This window comes from Mobula hypostoma, chromosome 11 (assembly GCF_963921235.1).
Source record: "Mobula hypostoma chromosome 11, sMobHyp1.1, whole genome shotgun sequence".
Classification (NCBI taxonomy): domain Eukaryota; kingdom Metazoa; phylum Chordata; class Chondrichthyes; order Myliobatiformes; family Myliobatidae; genus Mobula; species Mobula hypostoma.
Window position 1 is genome coordinate 67,242,574 of NC_086107.1, and position 13,176 is coordinate 67,255,749.

General features: G+C 41.6%; 1 protein-coding gene across 6 annotated transcripts in view; it reads right to left on the reverse strand.

Moving 5' to 3' along the window:
* Positions 1–13,176, reverse strand: part of phf21aa (PHD finger protein 21Aa) — a 406,388-nt gene that overhangs the window by 39,333 nt on the left and 353,879 nt on the right. For all 6 annotated transcript variants that reach the window (XM_063062216.1, XM_063062214.1, XM_063062212.1 and 3 more), the window contains one exon: positions 5,646–5,697. In XM_063062216.1, coding sequence (XP_062918286.1) covers positions 5,646–5,697 — 52 coding nt within the window. The remainder of the gene's footprint in view (positions 1–5,645; positions 5,698–13,176) is intronic.

The following is a 13,176-nucleotide window of genomic DNA, read 5'->3' on the forward strand; positions in this document are numbered from 1 at the left end:
TAAATCAAGGAAGGTAGTGCACCCGTGGCTGACAAGAGAAATTAGGGATAGTATCAATTCCAAAGAAGAAGCATACAAATTAGCCAGAGAAAGTGGCTCACCTGAGGACTGGGAGAAATTCAGAGTTCAGCAGAGGAGGACAAAGGGCTTAATTAGGAAGGGGAAAAAAGATTATGAGAGAAAACTGGCAGGGAACATAAAAACTGACTGTAAAAGTTTTTATAGATATGCAAAAAGGAAAAGACTGATAAAGACAAATGTAGGTCCCCTACAGACAGAAACAGGTGAATTGATTATGGGGAGCAAGGACATGGCAGACCAATTGAATAATTACTTTGGTTCTGTCTTCACTAAGGAGGACATAAATAATCTTCCAGAAATAGTAGGGGACAGAGGGTCCAGTGAGATGGAGGAACTGAGCGAAATACTTGTTAGTAGGGAAGTGGTGTTAGGTAAATTGAAGGGATTGAAGGCAGATAAATCCCCAGGGCCAGATGGTCTGCATCCTAGAGTGCTTAAGGAAGTAGCCCAAGAAATAGTGGATGCATTAGTGATAATTTTTCAAAACTCGTTAGATTCTGGACTAGTTCCTGAGGATTGGAGGGTGGCTAATGTAATTCCACTTTTTAAAAAAGGAGGGAGAGAGAAACCGGGGAATTATAGACCGGTTAGCCTAACGTCGGTGGTGGGGAAACTGCTGGAGTCAGTTATCAAAGATGTGATAACAGCACATTTGGAAAGCGGTGAAATCATCGGACAAAGTCAGCATGGATTTGTGAAAGGAAAATCATGTCTGACGAATCTCATAGAATTTTTTGAGGATGTAACCAGTAGAGTGGATAGGGGAGAACCAGTGGATGTGGTATATTTGGATTTTCAAAAGGCTTTTGACAAGGTCCCACACAGGAGATTAGTGTGCAAACTTAAAGCACGCGGTATTGGGGGTAAGGTATTGATGTGGATGGAGAATTGGTTAGCAGACAGGAAGCAAAGAGTGGGAATAAACGGGACCTTTTCAGAATGGCAGGCGGTGACTAGTGGGGTACCGCAAGGCTCAGTGCTGGGACCCCAGTTGTTTACAATATATATTAATGACTTGGATGAGGGAATTAAATGCAGCATCTCCAAGTTTGTGGATGACACGAAGCTGGGTGGCAGTGTTAGCTGTGAGGAGGATGCTAAGAGGATGCAGAGTAACTTGGATAGGTTGGGTGAGTGGGCAAATTCATGGCAGGTGCAATTTAATGTGGATAAATGTGAAGTTATCCACTTTGGTGGCAAAAAGCGGAAAACAGATTATTATCTGCATGGTGGCCGATTAGGAAAAGGGGAGGTGCAACGAGACCTGGGCGTCATTATACACCAGTCATTGAAAGTGGGCATGCAGGTACAGCAGGCGGTGAAAAAGGCGAATGGTATGCTGGCATTTATAGCGAGAGGATTCGAGTACAGGAGCAGGGAGGTACTACAGCAGTTGTACAAGGCCTTGGTGAGACCACACCTGGAGTATTGTGTGCAGTTTTGGTCCCCTAATCTGAGGAAAGACAACCTTGCCATAGAGGGAGTACAAAGAAGGTTCACCAGATTGATTCCTGGGATGGCAGGACTTTCATATGAAGAAAGACTGGATGAACTGGGCTTGTACTCGTTGGAATTTAGAAGATTGAGGGGGGATCTTCTTGAAACATATAAAATCCTAAAGGGATTGGACAGGCTAGATGCAGGAAGATTGTTCCCGATGTTGGGGAAGTCCAGAACAAGGGGTCACAGTTTGAGGATAAGGGGAAGCCTTTTAGGACCGAGATTAGGAAAAACTTCTTCACACAGAGAGTGGTGAATCTGTGGAATTCTCTGCCACAGGAAACAGTTGAGGCCAGTTCATTGGCTATATTTAAGAGGGAGTTAGATATGGCCCTTGTGGCTACGGGGATCAGGGGGTATGGAGGGAAGGCTGGGGCGGGGTTCTGAGTTGGATAATCAGCCATGATCATAATAAACGGCGGTGCAGGCTCGAAGCGCCGAATGGCCGACTCCTGCACCTATTTTCTATGTTTCTATATACTTTGCTTTTCCTCAGTATTCATTCTTAAGTTTCCTCAGCAACAAGACCGGAGCAATCTATTTTTCTTTTCCTCATATGGTACCCCAGTGGACCAGGACAAGAATCTGATGCCTTCCCTGCTGCACCAGCTCCTTAGCCACTCATTCATGTTCCCTAGCTTCCTACTTGTACCCTCACTGATGCATGGCATTGGAGTAATCAGCAGATTATTTGACGTACTGCTTTTTAGCCTTCTGCAGAATCTCATTCTTTTTCTCCCCTCATGTCATTGATACTATACAGCAAGGGTTCTCAACATTTTTTATGCCATGGACCCTTACCATCAACCATGGGATCCATGGATGCTAGGTTGAGAATCCCTGTTGTAGGGTAACGTGATGGATGACAGATGACAAATATTGTTCAAAATAGAAACTGTTCTACATAATTCACAAACACGATATTGAGTTGTGTTCACTTTAAGAGACAGTTTCTGACTTAATGGCATCAGTGTAAGGCGACTGTTCTTCGTTTGTTTGGAATGGAAATAAAGGGCTAAGTCTTTGGTTAAGCACACAAAACGACTCTCACATGCTTTATTCACAAAATCATACATTGGTGATCCCAACGCTCTTGGACAATTCCAGATTTGCTCAGCAACATGTCAACCAATGCAGTTACTTTGAACCTGCCCAAGTTTTGGGAGCAGCACACTACTGTGTGGTTTGGAGCTCATGTTGCAAGGAATCATTGCAGACAATACCAAATTTTACTACATTGTAGCACTGCTAAGTAGTTTCACTGTAGCCACAGTGGTGAGTCCACTAGAATAACTGTCTGCATACGGTAAGTATGTCACTGAAAACTCAAGTGTTATAGACTTTGGGACTGCAAGTTTGAGCAGGCCAAACAGCTGTTCTCCTTGCCTGGCCTGGGTGACGCTAGACCTTCAGAACTAATGGACCACATGCTATCTCTCCTGGGCAATCACCATCCTTATTTTATTTTTAAAGAACTCTTTATGCAACAAATACCTGATCAAGTTTGCACAGCCCTCACTAATATACAGTGAAGGACTATAGGGAGCTTGCTAAAAGGGTTGATAGTCTACACTCAACCTCAGGCAGAGGTGCATCATACCTCCTTTCCCTGTCTCAATAAGCCTCGTCAGCAGACAAATGCCAGCGGTTCAATGTTTTTACCACGTACAGTTTGGCACGAATACCAAGAAGTCCCAACCAACATACGGCTTTGACAACTTTTCAAGTGCTTAACCCAATATGGGCTGACTATTAACCCTGCCAAATGCCAGTTTGGGTCGTCTACTATTGACTTGCTTGGCCATTGCATCTCCACAGAAGGTGCAAGCTGCTCTTATGAACTTTCCACTGCCCTGTACCACCAAAGCACTGCAAGAGTTTTTGGGTATGATGAATTTCTATCACTGCTTCATTCCGTGAGCTGATGAACTTATGCTGCCCTGTATAGTGGCCTTAAAGACAGTGCCACTAATTGCATGCTTGAGAGATCAGTACACATAACCAGAGCATTTGATCATACCAAATGAGCTCTTTTGAATGTGACCCTAATGGGGCACCCGCTCCCCAACGAACCAGTAGCCATCACTACTGATGCCTGAGACCATGCTGTGGGTGCTGTGCACAGTTAGTTGGAGGTGCGTGGCAGCCACTCGCCTTCTTCAGCTGGCAGCTCTATGCATCCCCCCCCCCCGCGAGGAAGTGCAGTGAGTTTCTCAGCCTCTACCTGGCCATCTGCCATTTTCATTTTCTACTGGAGTGTTGGCATTTCACAGCGTTGGTTGACCACAAACCGCTTGTGCACACGATGGCCAAAGCATCAGACCCCATGTCTACATGGCTCTACGTTTCAGAATTCATAACTGGCATACAGAACAAAGGGAAAATAATCTACGGCTAATTGCCTCTCACAGCCTGCTGATGCCATACATATCGGGTTTGACTATGTGTCGGTAGCTTGGTCGACTGCCACACTGGAAGAGATTCAGGCTTACAGGACAGCAGTCACAGACTGCAGTTGGCTGATGTCAAGCTCAGGGACACAGCTGTTTCTCTCATGTGCGATATCTGAACCAGGCACATCAACGTATACAATCTTTTATAATATATATAAAAACGCATGTCTGTGTGTATATCCCTGTGTGTGTTTAATCTATAAAGAAAATGAGCATAAATATTATGACTATACAAAATTCCTTAAAGGTATTTTCAATTACTTATGTTACTTAAGGATACTTCTGAATAAGATACTTTAAATATGGTTATAAGTTGTAAAAAAAAAACATTCGGTTGTAATTAACCTGCAGATTACCAAAATCTGCTCATTAAAATGAATTCCACACCCTCACCCAAAAGTTGCATTTTAAAACTGATTCTGCAGTGGAAGCTTATGAAAAATAAGCTTGAGTGGAAATTTGAAGATTAAAAGATTCCACCTCAAAACTTGCTCAATTTTGAATCTACCTTTAGCTGTTTGCACCCAAGATGACATCTGTATTTCAGTCATCTGTCTAATTTAACAGATATAACTGATCAAAAATCAACTGATCTTGTAAACTAAGCTGAGCTTGTTTTATTATTTTATATTGAACATTGTGCCTTTTGAAAGCCACTGTCTTCTTGTATTATTGAGTTCATAGATTCTCACAGCATGGAATCAGCATCTTTAGTCCCACTGAGTCTACACAAACCACCAAGTACCCATCCACATTAATCGTACACTGCTCACATTTTATTTTCCCAATTCACCCACACTAGAGGGGCAATTTACCACTGGCCATAAACCTACCAACCTGCATGTCTTTGGAACGTGGGAGAAACTAGAGGACGACTTTGACTACACAAACAAGTTGAAAACATTGTGCTGCAGTTGACTGATTGTTGGAAGTTTCCTGCCAAACTACTGCTAAAAATGAGCTCAATTTGGCCAATGATTTCATTTCCTTTAAAACCAAGTTTACTTTTTTCACCATCTCTTCTGAAGACAGTTACTTGATATGACTGGATACCTTGTAGCATTTTACCCAAGTAGCAAATGGCAATGGCTGATTTTCAGCTTACTTGATCATTCCCTTACCAAAGATCTAACTTCTTCCAGGCTAAGTATTTTAACAACTACGAGTAATCTCTCCCACTGTACTCCACAGCTCTCTTAAACCTTTCCTAACCTAGATGGGCTGAATCCAACTATAACAACCTAACTTCATTACATTCCTTGCTATTTTGACGTACACCTGTGCGCCCAAAAATGAGCATCGACTCTGGAAAGACCTAGTTTACAACAGTAAGTATTCTAACTTGTAGTGATTTAACCCACTAAGTGGGTTAGATCACTTACTTTAAATAAACTTCCTGCCTCCATATCAGCGTTTCTTTTTTCCATATTGAGGTCATTGATCCTATAATGAAAGAAAATAGACATGATCCACTACAACCTATTCTCAAATAAAAGGACCTGAATATTAATTGAACAAATTTATTGCTGTTGCTGGAAAGGCTCAGGAAAATGGCATGTGCAAAAGGTCTTGCAAATATAAGAGAGAAAAGCAGCAAAAAAACATTCTTACCTTCAAGGTGATCATGTGTAACCAACCCCAGAGAAACCATGAATGCAACTTTCTGTACAAAATGAAAAACATAATCATGCCCATTTAATCTATACAATTGCTCAATGTCTTTTTATATCTCAATTTTAACTATTTCCTGCAGGCTATGCAGTTGGAGAAAGAAACTGGAAAATTTTGAACTACTAAGAGAAAGCCAGCAAAAACGCTCATGTGCTTTAAATGTTTAATCCAATTTTAACAAATAACTTAGCTCACAATAAAGATCAGCACACATTTTAGTTAATCTCATAATTTTATATTTTCTTTTATTATAGTGGATTTCGGTTAATTTGGCCATCTCTTAATTTGGGGCAGGAGACTGTTCCTGAACAGTTTCTAACGAGAGTCAGACACATGCATTTGCCGTCCTTATCATGCTCAGAGCAAACAGTTTTTAAATAGCATCAGGTGCATGTGTTTGTGTTTTAAAAAAGTGATATTTGTCACGGATAGTTGGCGAAAAATAAGCAGCAAGACAATTCAAAACTTTTGCTCACTGTGGTTTCAAGCATTTACGCTTGGAGATGCCATGCATTAAGGTGGAAGTGAAAATTAAATGATTTCACTACTTCAACAAGTTAGAAATTATGAAGAATTTGAAAGTATCGACAATCATTTTGAATATGGCAATGAAAATGAAGATTTATAAGGTGCAATCATTGCAAGCTTCATATGAAGGCAGTCCATATCATATTTACACCAGGTGTCTGTGCTGATTTTGTTAATTTACAGTCAACAGAATGTGTATACTGTATGAATTCCTCCATCAATAACTATTAGGAACTAATACAGTTTTATAGTACTGTAGTAGTATTGGTAGTGTTCTAATTTATGCTGTATTTCATTTAGACACATAATTTGTTACACAGTTAAATGATAGCTTGTCTTTTTTTTTATATAGCTTTTTAACTGTTTGCATGGAACATCAGCTAATTGGGGTAGCTGCTTAATTGGGCAAAAATGTACTAGTCCCAATGTGTCTCAATTAAACGGAATCCACTGTTTATTCAAAATACCAAAAGCAATTCTACTTGCACAGCTTCAATAAGTAAATCATAATAGATTTTAGTATACAATCAAATCCCATACTAACAGTGTTGTCAGTTTTCTCAACTTGACACTATACATTGCACTTGAAGAGAACTACCTCACTATGATGATTTGCCATTTCACATACCAATTCTAGAAAATGGAAAGGCATAACAGGATATTTTAAAGATGGCCCACAATCAAAAGCTTCAACTGTATTTGATAACCCAATGAGCTTGGAAAATTAGTTTAAATACCTTAGGAAAATAACTAATTTAGTTGATTTATTATATCATAAGACCATAAGACATAGGAGTAGAATGACATCACTTGGCCCATCAAGTCTGTTCCATCATTCCATCATCGCTGATTTATTATCCCTCAAAACCCCATTCTCCTGCCTTTACCCTGTAACCTTTGACATCCTGACAAACCAAGAATCTTTGATTTAAATATACTCAATGACTCGTCCTCCATAGCCATCCATGGCAATGAATTCCACAAATTTACCACCCTCTGTCTAAAGAAATTCCTCATTTCTGTTCTAAAGGGATGACTTTCCATTCTGATGCTATGCTCTGTGGTACTAAACTCACCCACTACGGGAAACATCCTCTCCACATCCAGTCTATCTAAGCATTTCAATATTCGATGTGTCTCAATGAGATCCTCCCTCGTTCTTCTAAACTCCAACGAGTACAGGCTCAGAGGCATCAAACATTCTTCACATGTTAACCCTTTCATTCCCCAAATCATTGTCCTGAACTTCCCCTGGACTTTCAACAATGCCAGCACATCTTTTCTTTGATAAGGGGCCCAAAACTGCTCACAATACTCAAAGTGTGGTCTGACCAATGCATGATGTAGCGGTTACTTGAAGAACAAACCAAATCTGCTGAGAGTCCAAGTGATGGAATTAATACTGTATGATGTGCTTCCAAATAACTGAGGTCCAAGTCGAAAAAAGTATATTTGATCCTTTACTATGAAACCAGCAAAGACAAACAATCTAATATAGCAATATTAGCAAAACTAGAGGAATCACTGAAATAAGCAAAGATCGTAAGTAAGCAAAGTTAGTGATAACACTAGTGGTCAACAAAAAATATTAATTCCCTGGCTCAACCCCTCTCAAACTAAACTAAATGAGGATAAAGCATGAATATGTAACTATACACATATTTTGCTTCTACCATGCCCCAACCATGTGACAAATTTGCATAACAAAATGCAATACAGGCAGGCAGAAAATAGATACATGTTCCGATTTTTGGGCCCATATAATACTTACAACTACGTACTACAAAATTAGGAGACATGAAGTCTTCACGGATAAACAAATGACTCCATACCGCTTCACCTCAAAAGGTCCAAAGTAGTCCAATCCTGCAATTGGAATGAGGTTCATCTGGAGATATCCTGTCCAGAGGCAGATCTGCCATCTACAGGCATTCTGGAGTTGTCAACAAACAACATACGGAAACAGGATTCTTCTTATAGCTGTATTAGCGCTGGGAATCCCATATTTTGGTGCAATTTGGACAACATGTGTGTATAGCCACCATGTCCCATCTCTTGATCTACAGACCTCAGAAGGATATCTGAGATACAGAGATCCTTTGCCAGTATAACAGAATGTTTAGACTCTTCAAGCATAGCTGTTCTCCTAAGCAGTCTACCAATTCCCGAACCAATATCTTCAAGTACTGGATTAAGCTTGAAAACATGGGTGTTCCTTTTCACACTTTTTCCCCTTTACAAACTTGAGAATTCATCAGGATATCTCTTTCTTTGGCAAAACCAAATGACCTCCATTTCAGCCTAAGCTCCTCCACTGATGACAACCTTGGCCAATCTGACCTTTGGCCTTTTCAGCCTCTCTCTCCTGGCTGTTCTTCATCCAAATCAGACTAAGCAAGAGCCATGTTCAATTGCTTCCTCGCCCAACTAAGAAACAAGAGCAGGTTCTTAAATTTAAGAATCCAGGGCCATCTTCCTCAAATGGGTCAAAGACGAAAAGTGATGGATTGTACACGTTACTGCATCCACCTCCTCTTCAATCTGCACAGTATTCACTGCAACACTTCCCTTAACTTGCAGATCATCTAGCAGTAATTCTCCAGAACAATCGGGCTTCACAGGCCATTTCCTTTCAGGCTCAAGAAGGTACTGAGGCCCTGTCTCCCATGGTTCATTCTTCAGGAATACTTTCACCTTGAACCTGCTAGAGGCCACATCTGCTGGGTTGCTTTATGTGCTACATACCTCCATGGAGATGCCTGTGAGGCCTTAAGAATTTCTGAAACTGTTTTCAATGAAAGTTTGGAACCTAGAAGTTTCATTCTTGATATACTTCAGTGCAGAAGAACTATCAGTCCAAAAAACTGAGTAATGACGCTGCACGTGCAACTCTGTCCTCCACAATGTGTTAATAAGGCTTGCCATTGCAGCAGCTGTGAGCTTTTTGGAGGGATAGAAATTGACTTCAATTGAGCTACCCTAGATCTTCCCATGATAAAAGCAATGTGCACCACAGAGCATGTGTCATGCAACAATAAGTAGGTAATTGCTCCATGGCCATCTTCGCTTGCATCTGTAAAGTGATGTACTGTGCAACAGTAGTTTCTCAAAAATCCAGGGGTGTCAACCATCCAACAAACCTTGATGTCTTCCAAATGGCAGAGTTCTTCCAGCAAGCTTGTCCACTCATGAGCAACTAATGTTGGCATAATGTAATTTCAGCCAAACTCTTCCTTGCATAAATCTTGTGGGATCTTCTTAACTGATAGCACCACCAGATTCAAAGTTCCTAAAGAATCATAGGTGGAACTAATGATAGAGAGGATCCTCTTTCTGGTGAATAGTCCACCTTGGATTGTGATCTTAAATTTGAAAGTACAGGTGTCCCCCGCTTTTCGAACATTTGCTTTACGAAACCTCACTGTTACGAAAGACCTACATTAGTACCCTGTTTTCGCTTTCAGAAGCTGTTCTCACTGTTATGAAAAAAATCAGCGTGTGATAAAAAATCATTGCGCGATAAAAGGCAGCACGTGCCCTGAGCAGCCACTCTCCCCTGGATTCGGAACGGCATTGCTTTAACACGTGCCTGTGAGCAGCCGTTTGCAAGATGAGTTCTGAGGTATTGGAAAAGTCTGAAAGAGCTTGTAAGAGTGTTACACTTAGCGTAAAACTAGAAATAATTAAGCGTTTCGATCGTGATGAACGAAGTTAAGAACAACATGAGTTTGGCTTGTGGAAGTTGACAAAGATGATGTTGAAGAGGTTTTGGCATCCCATGACCAAGAACTGATAGATGAAGAGCTGACGCAATTGGAAGAGGAAAGGATAACAATCGAAACTGAATTCATTAGTGAAATGAACGTGAAGCAACTGCGTGAGATTTTCGCTGCAATGATAAAGTACAACTTTAATTTTGAAAGGGTACGTAGGTTTAGGGGATATTTGCAAGATGGTTTGAGTCCTTACAAAGAACTGTATGATAGAAAGATGCGCGAGGCTCAGCAGTCAAGCAAGCCTTCCACATCAGCCACAGCAGACGACGAACCTTGACCTTCGACATCAAGGCGGGCAGTCATAGAAGAAGATGAGCCGCCTGCTCTAATGGAAACAGACGACGAGATGACACCCCAGTGTCCCACCACCCCGTGATTCGCGGAGAATGCAGTGGTAGCTGGGAGACACACAGCACATCTTTAAGAAAAAAGCCGAAATAAACATGCTAATTAATTAGGTGTCACCCCACACGTAAATGTCAGCTCAGATCAGAGGCGATACAATCGGCAATCGGCACTGATCTGGGCCGACAATTACATGTCCGGCGGCACCTAATTAATTAGCATGTTTATTTCGGCTTTTTTCTTCAAGATGTGCTGTGTGCCTTCCGGCTAACACTGGACCCCTGCATGCTTCGCGGCAATGTATCGGTCGGTGGCCTGGAGGGTGGGGGCCACAGCACCACCCCAACCTGTGACGACTCAGTCTAACACACCATCATCAGTGTGCTCTGCACTGTCTTCCCAATTCCAGTAAGTGATACTATACTGTACATACATTATTTCTACTTTATATAGGCTGTGTATTTTTACGTGTTATTTGGTATGATTTGGCAGCTTCATAGCTTAAAGGTTACTGGAGAGCGCTTGTGCTGTGTTTTTGCCAACGGCGCTTGCGTGAGGTTTTCGCTAAGGAGAAAGTTCAGGCAATGACTGAGGAAAAGTATTTCTACTTTATATAGGCTGTGTATTTATCATATTATTCCTGCTTTTACTATATGTTACTGTTATTTTAGGTTTTATGTGTTATTTGGCATGATTTGGTAAGGTTATTTTGGGTCTGCGAACGCTCACAAAATTTTCCCATGTAAATAAATGGTAATTACTTCTTCGCTTTATGACATTTTGGCTTACGAACCGTTTCATAGGAACGCTCTACCTTCGGATGGCGGGGGAAACCTGTATGAGACTGAATGCACCACTGCACCTCCAGTACATTCTCCACTGAAGGTAAATCCAAATCCTTCATATCTTTTGTTTTTTCAGCTAGAACACCATGTCTGTTGCTTATCCAGTGTGTTGAAAGTTGCTTGAGCACAAATGGATACAAAGTCACAATAGAGAGAGACAGTTTCTTCCTCAGAGTACAGTGACACAAGGTAGTCATCAACATAGAAACAATACAAAACCTTATCCAACAGCTGAACTGTTCTATACTGCTTTCTGTGCATTTCCTAAGGGCGAAGTTGGCACAGCTCAGTGATGAAGTTGCTCCAAAGAGATCTGCCACCATTCTAAAATCCTCTATATTAGGGGTCGCCAACCTGTCAATCGACCGGTCTATCTTTGAGACTTTCCCAGTAGATCCCGAAAAAAATCAAAAATAAATACACAAGTACTGTTAGTCATAATCATACTTTATTAATCCCAGGAGAAATTGGTTTTCGTTACAGTTGCTCCATAAATAATAAATAGTAATAGAACCATAAATAGTAATATGTAAATTATGCCAGTAAATTATGAAATAAGTCCAGGACCAGCCTATTGGCTCAGGGTGTCTGACCCTCCAAGGGAGGAGTTGTAAAGTTTGATAGCCACAGGCAGGAATGACTTCCTATGACACTCAGTGCTGCACCTCGGTGGAATGAGCCTCTGGCTGAATGTACTCCTGTGCCCACCCAGTACATTATATAGTGGATGGGAGACATTGACCAAGATGGCATGCAACTTAGACAGCATCCTCTTTTCAGACACCACCGTGAGAGTCCAGTTCCATCCCCACAACATCACTGGCCTTACAAATGAGTTTGTTGATTTTGTTGGTGTCTGTCACCCTCAGCCTGCTGCCCCAGCACACAACAGCAAACATGATAGCACTGGCCACCACAGACTCATAGAACATCCTCAGCATCGTCTGGCAGATGTTAAAGGACCTCAGTCTCCTCAGGAAATAGAGACGGCTCTGACCCTTCTTGTAGACAGCCTCAGTGTTCTTTGACCAGTCCAGTTTATTGTCAATTCGTATCCCCAGGTATTTGTAATCCTCCACCATGTCCACACTGACCCCCTGGATGGAAACGGGGGTCACCGGTACCTTAGCGCTCTTCAGGTCTACCACCAGCTCCTTAGTCTTTTTCACATTAAGATGTGAGCATTATAAAAGTAAGTAATACTAATTAGGATAATGGTAATATAGCAATATTTTCGCTACAAAGCTGTTTGTAAAGAGAGATTATTTCCAGGTTGCGGGGTTTTAGTTCCGTTCTTTCTACCCAGTGTGCATGTGTGTAGTTCCCCCGCCAACCACCATGTTTTCAGCGTTGCTTGTGCTGCATCAAAATGACCAGATTAGATAAGAATACGGACTGTCGCAAACATCAATATATGGCAGTGGTCCCCAAACTCCCGGCCGCGAAGCATGCAGCGGTAGTCGGGATGCACACAGCACATCTTCAAGAAAAAAAGCGGAAATAAACAAGCTAATTAATTAGGTGCCACCTGGCACGTAAATATCGGCCCAGATCAGAGGTGATGCAATCGGCAATCGCTCGTGATATCCGGATAGCATGGCGGAGGCTCCATGAAAGAAGGCGAAAATGTACAAATTCTATCCAGAATGGGAAGAGGAATTTCTATTTACCTTGGTGAAAGACAAGTGTGTATGTATGTTGTGGCACCAAACACAAGCACTGACTAAAAGAGGGAATCTGGACCGGCACCGCAACACCAACCACCAGAAATTTAAAGACACCTACTCCCCCCCCGCCCGCCCCCACAAGAGTACAATTCGTGCCTGGAAAGTTGAGCTGAAATCGGGGTTGAACGCCCAGCAATCGTTTTCCACAAAACATGCTGCTCAAAGTAAGGCTGCTATTGAAGCATCATTTCGTGTAAGTCACCTTTTGGCCAAACACAAGAAGCCTTTTACAGATGGCAATTTATTCAAG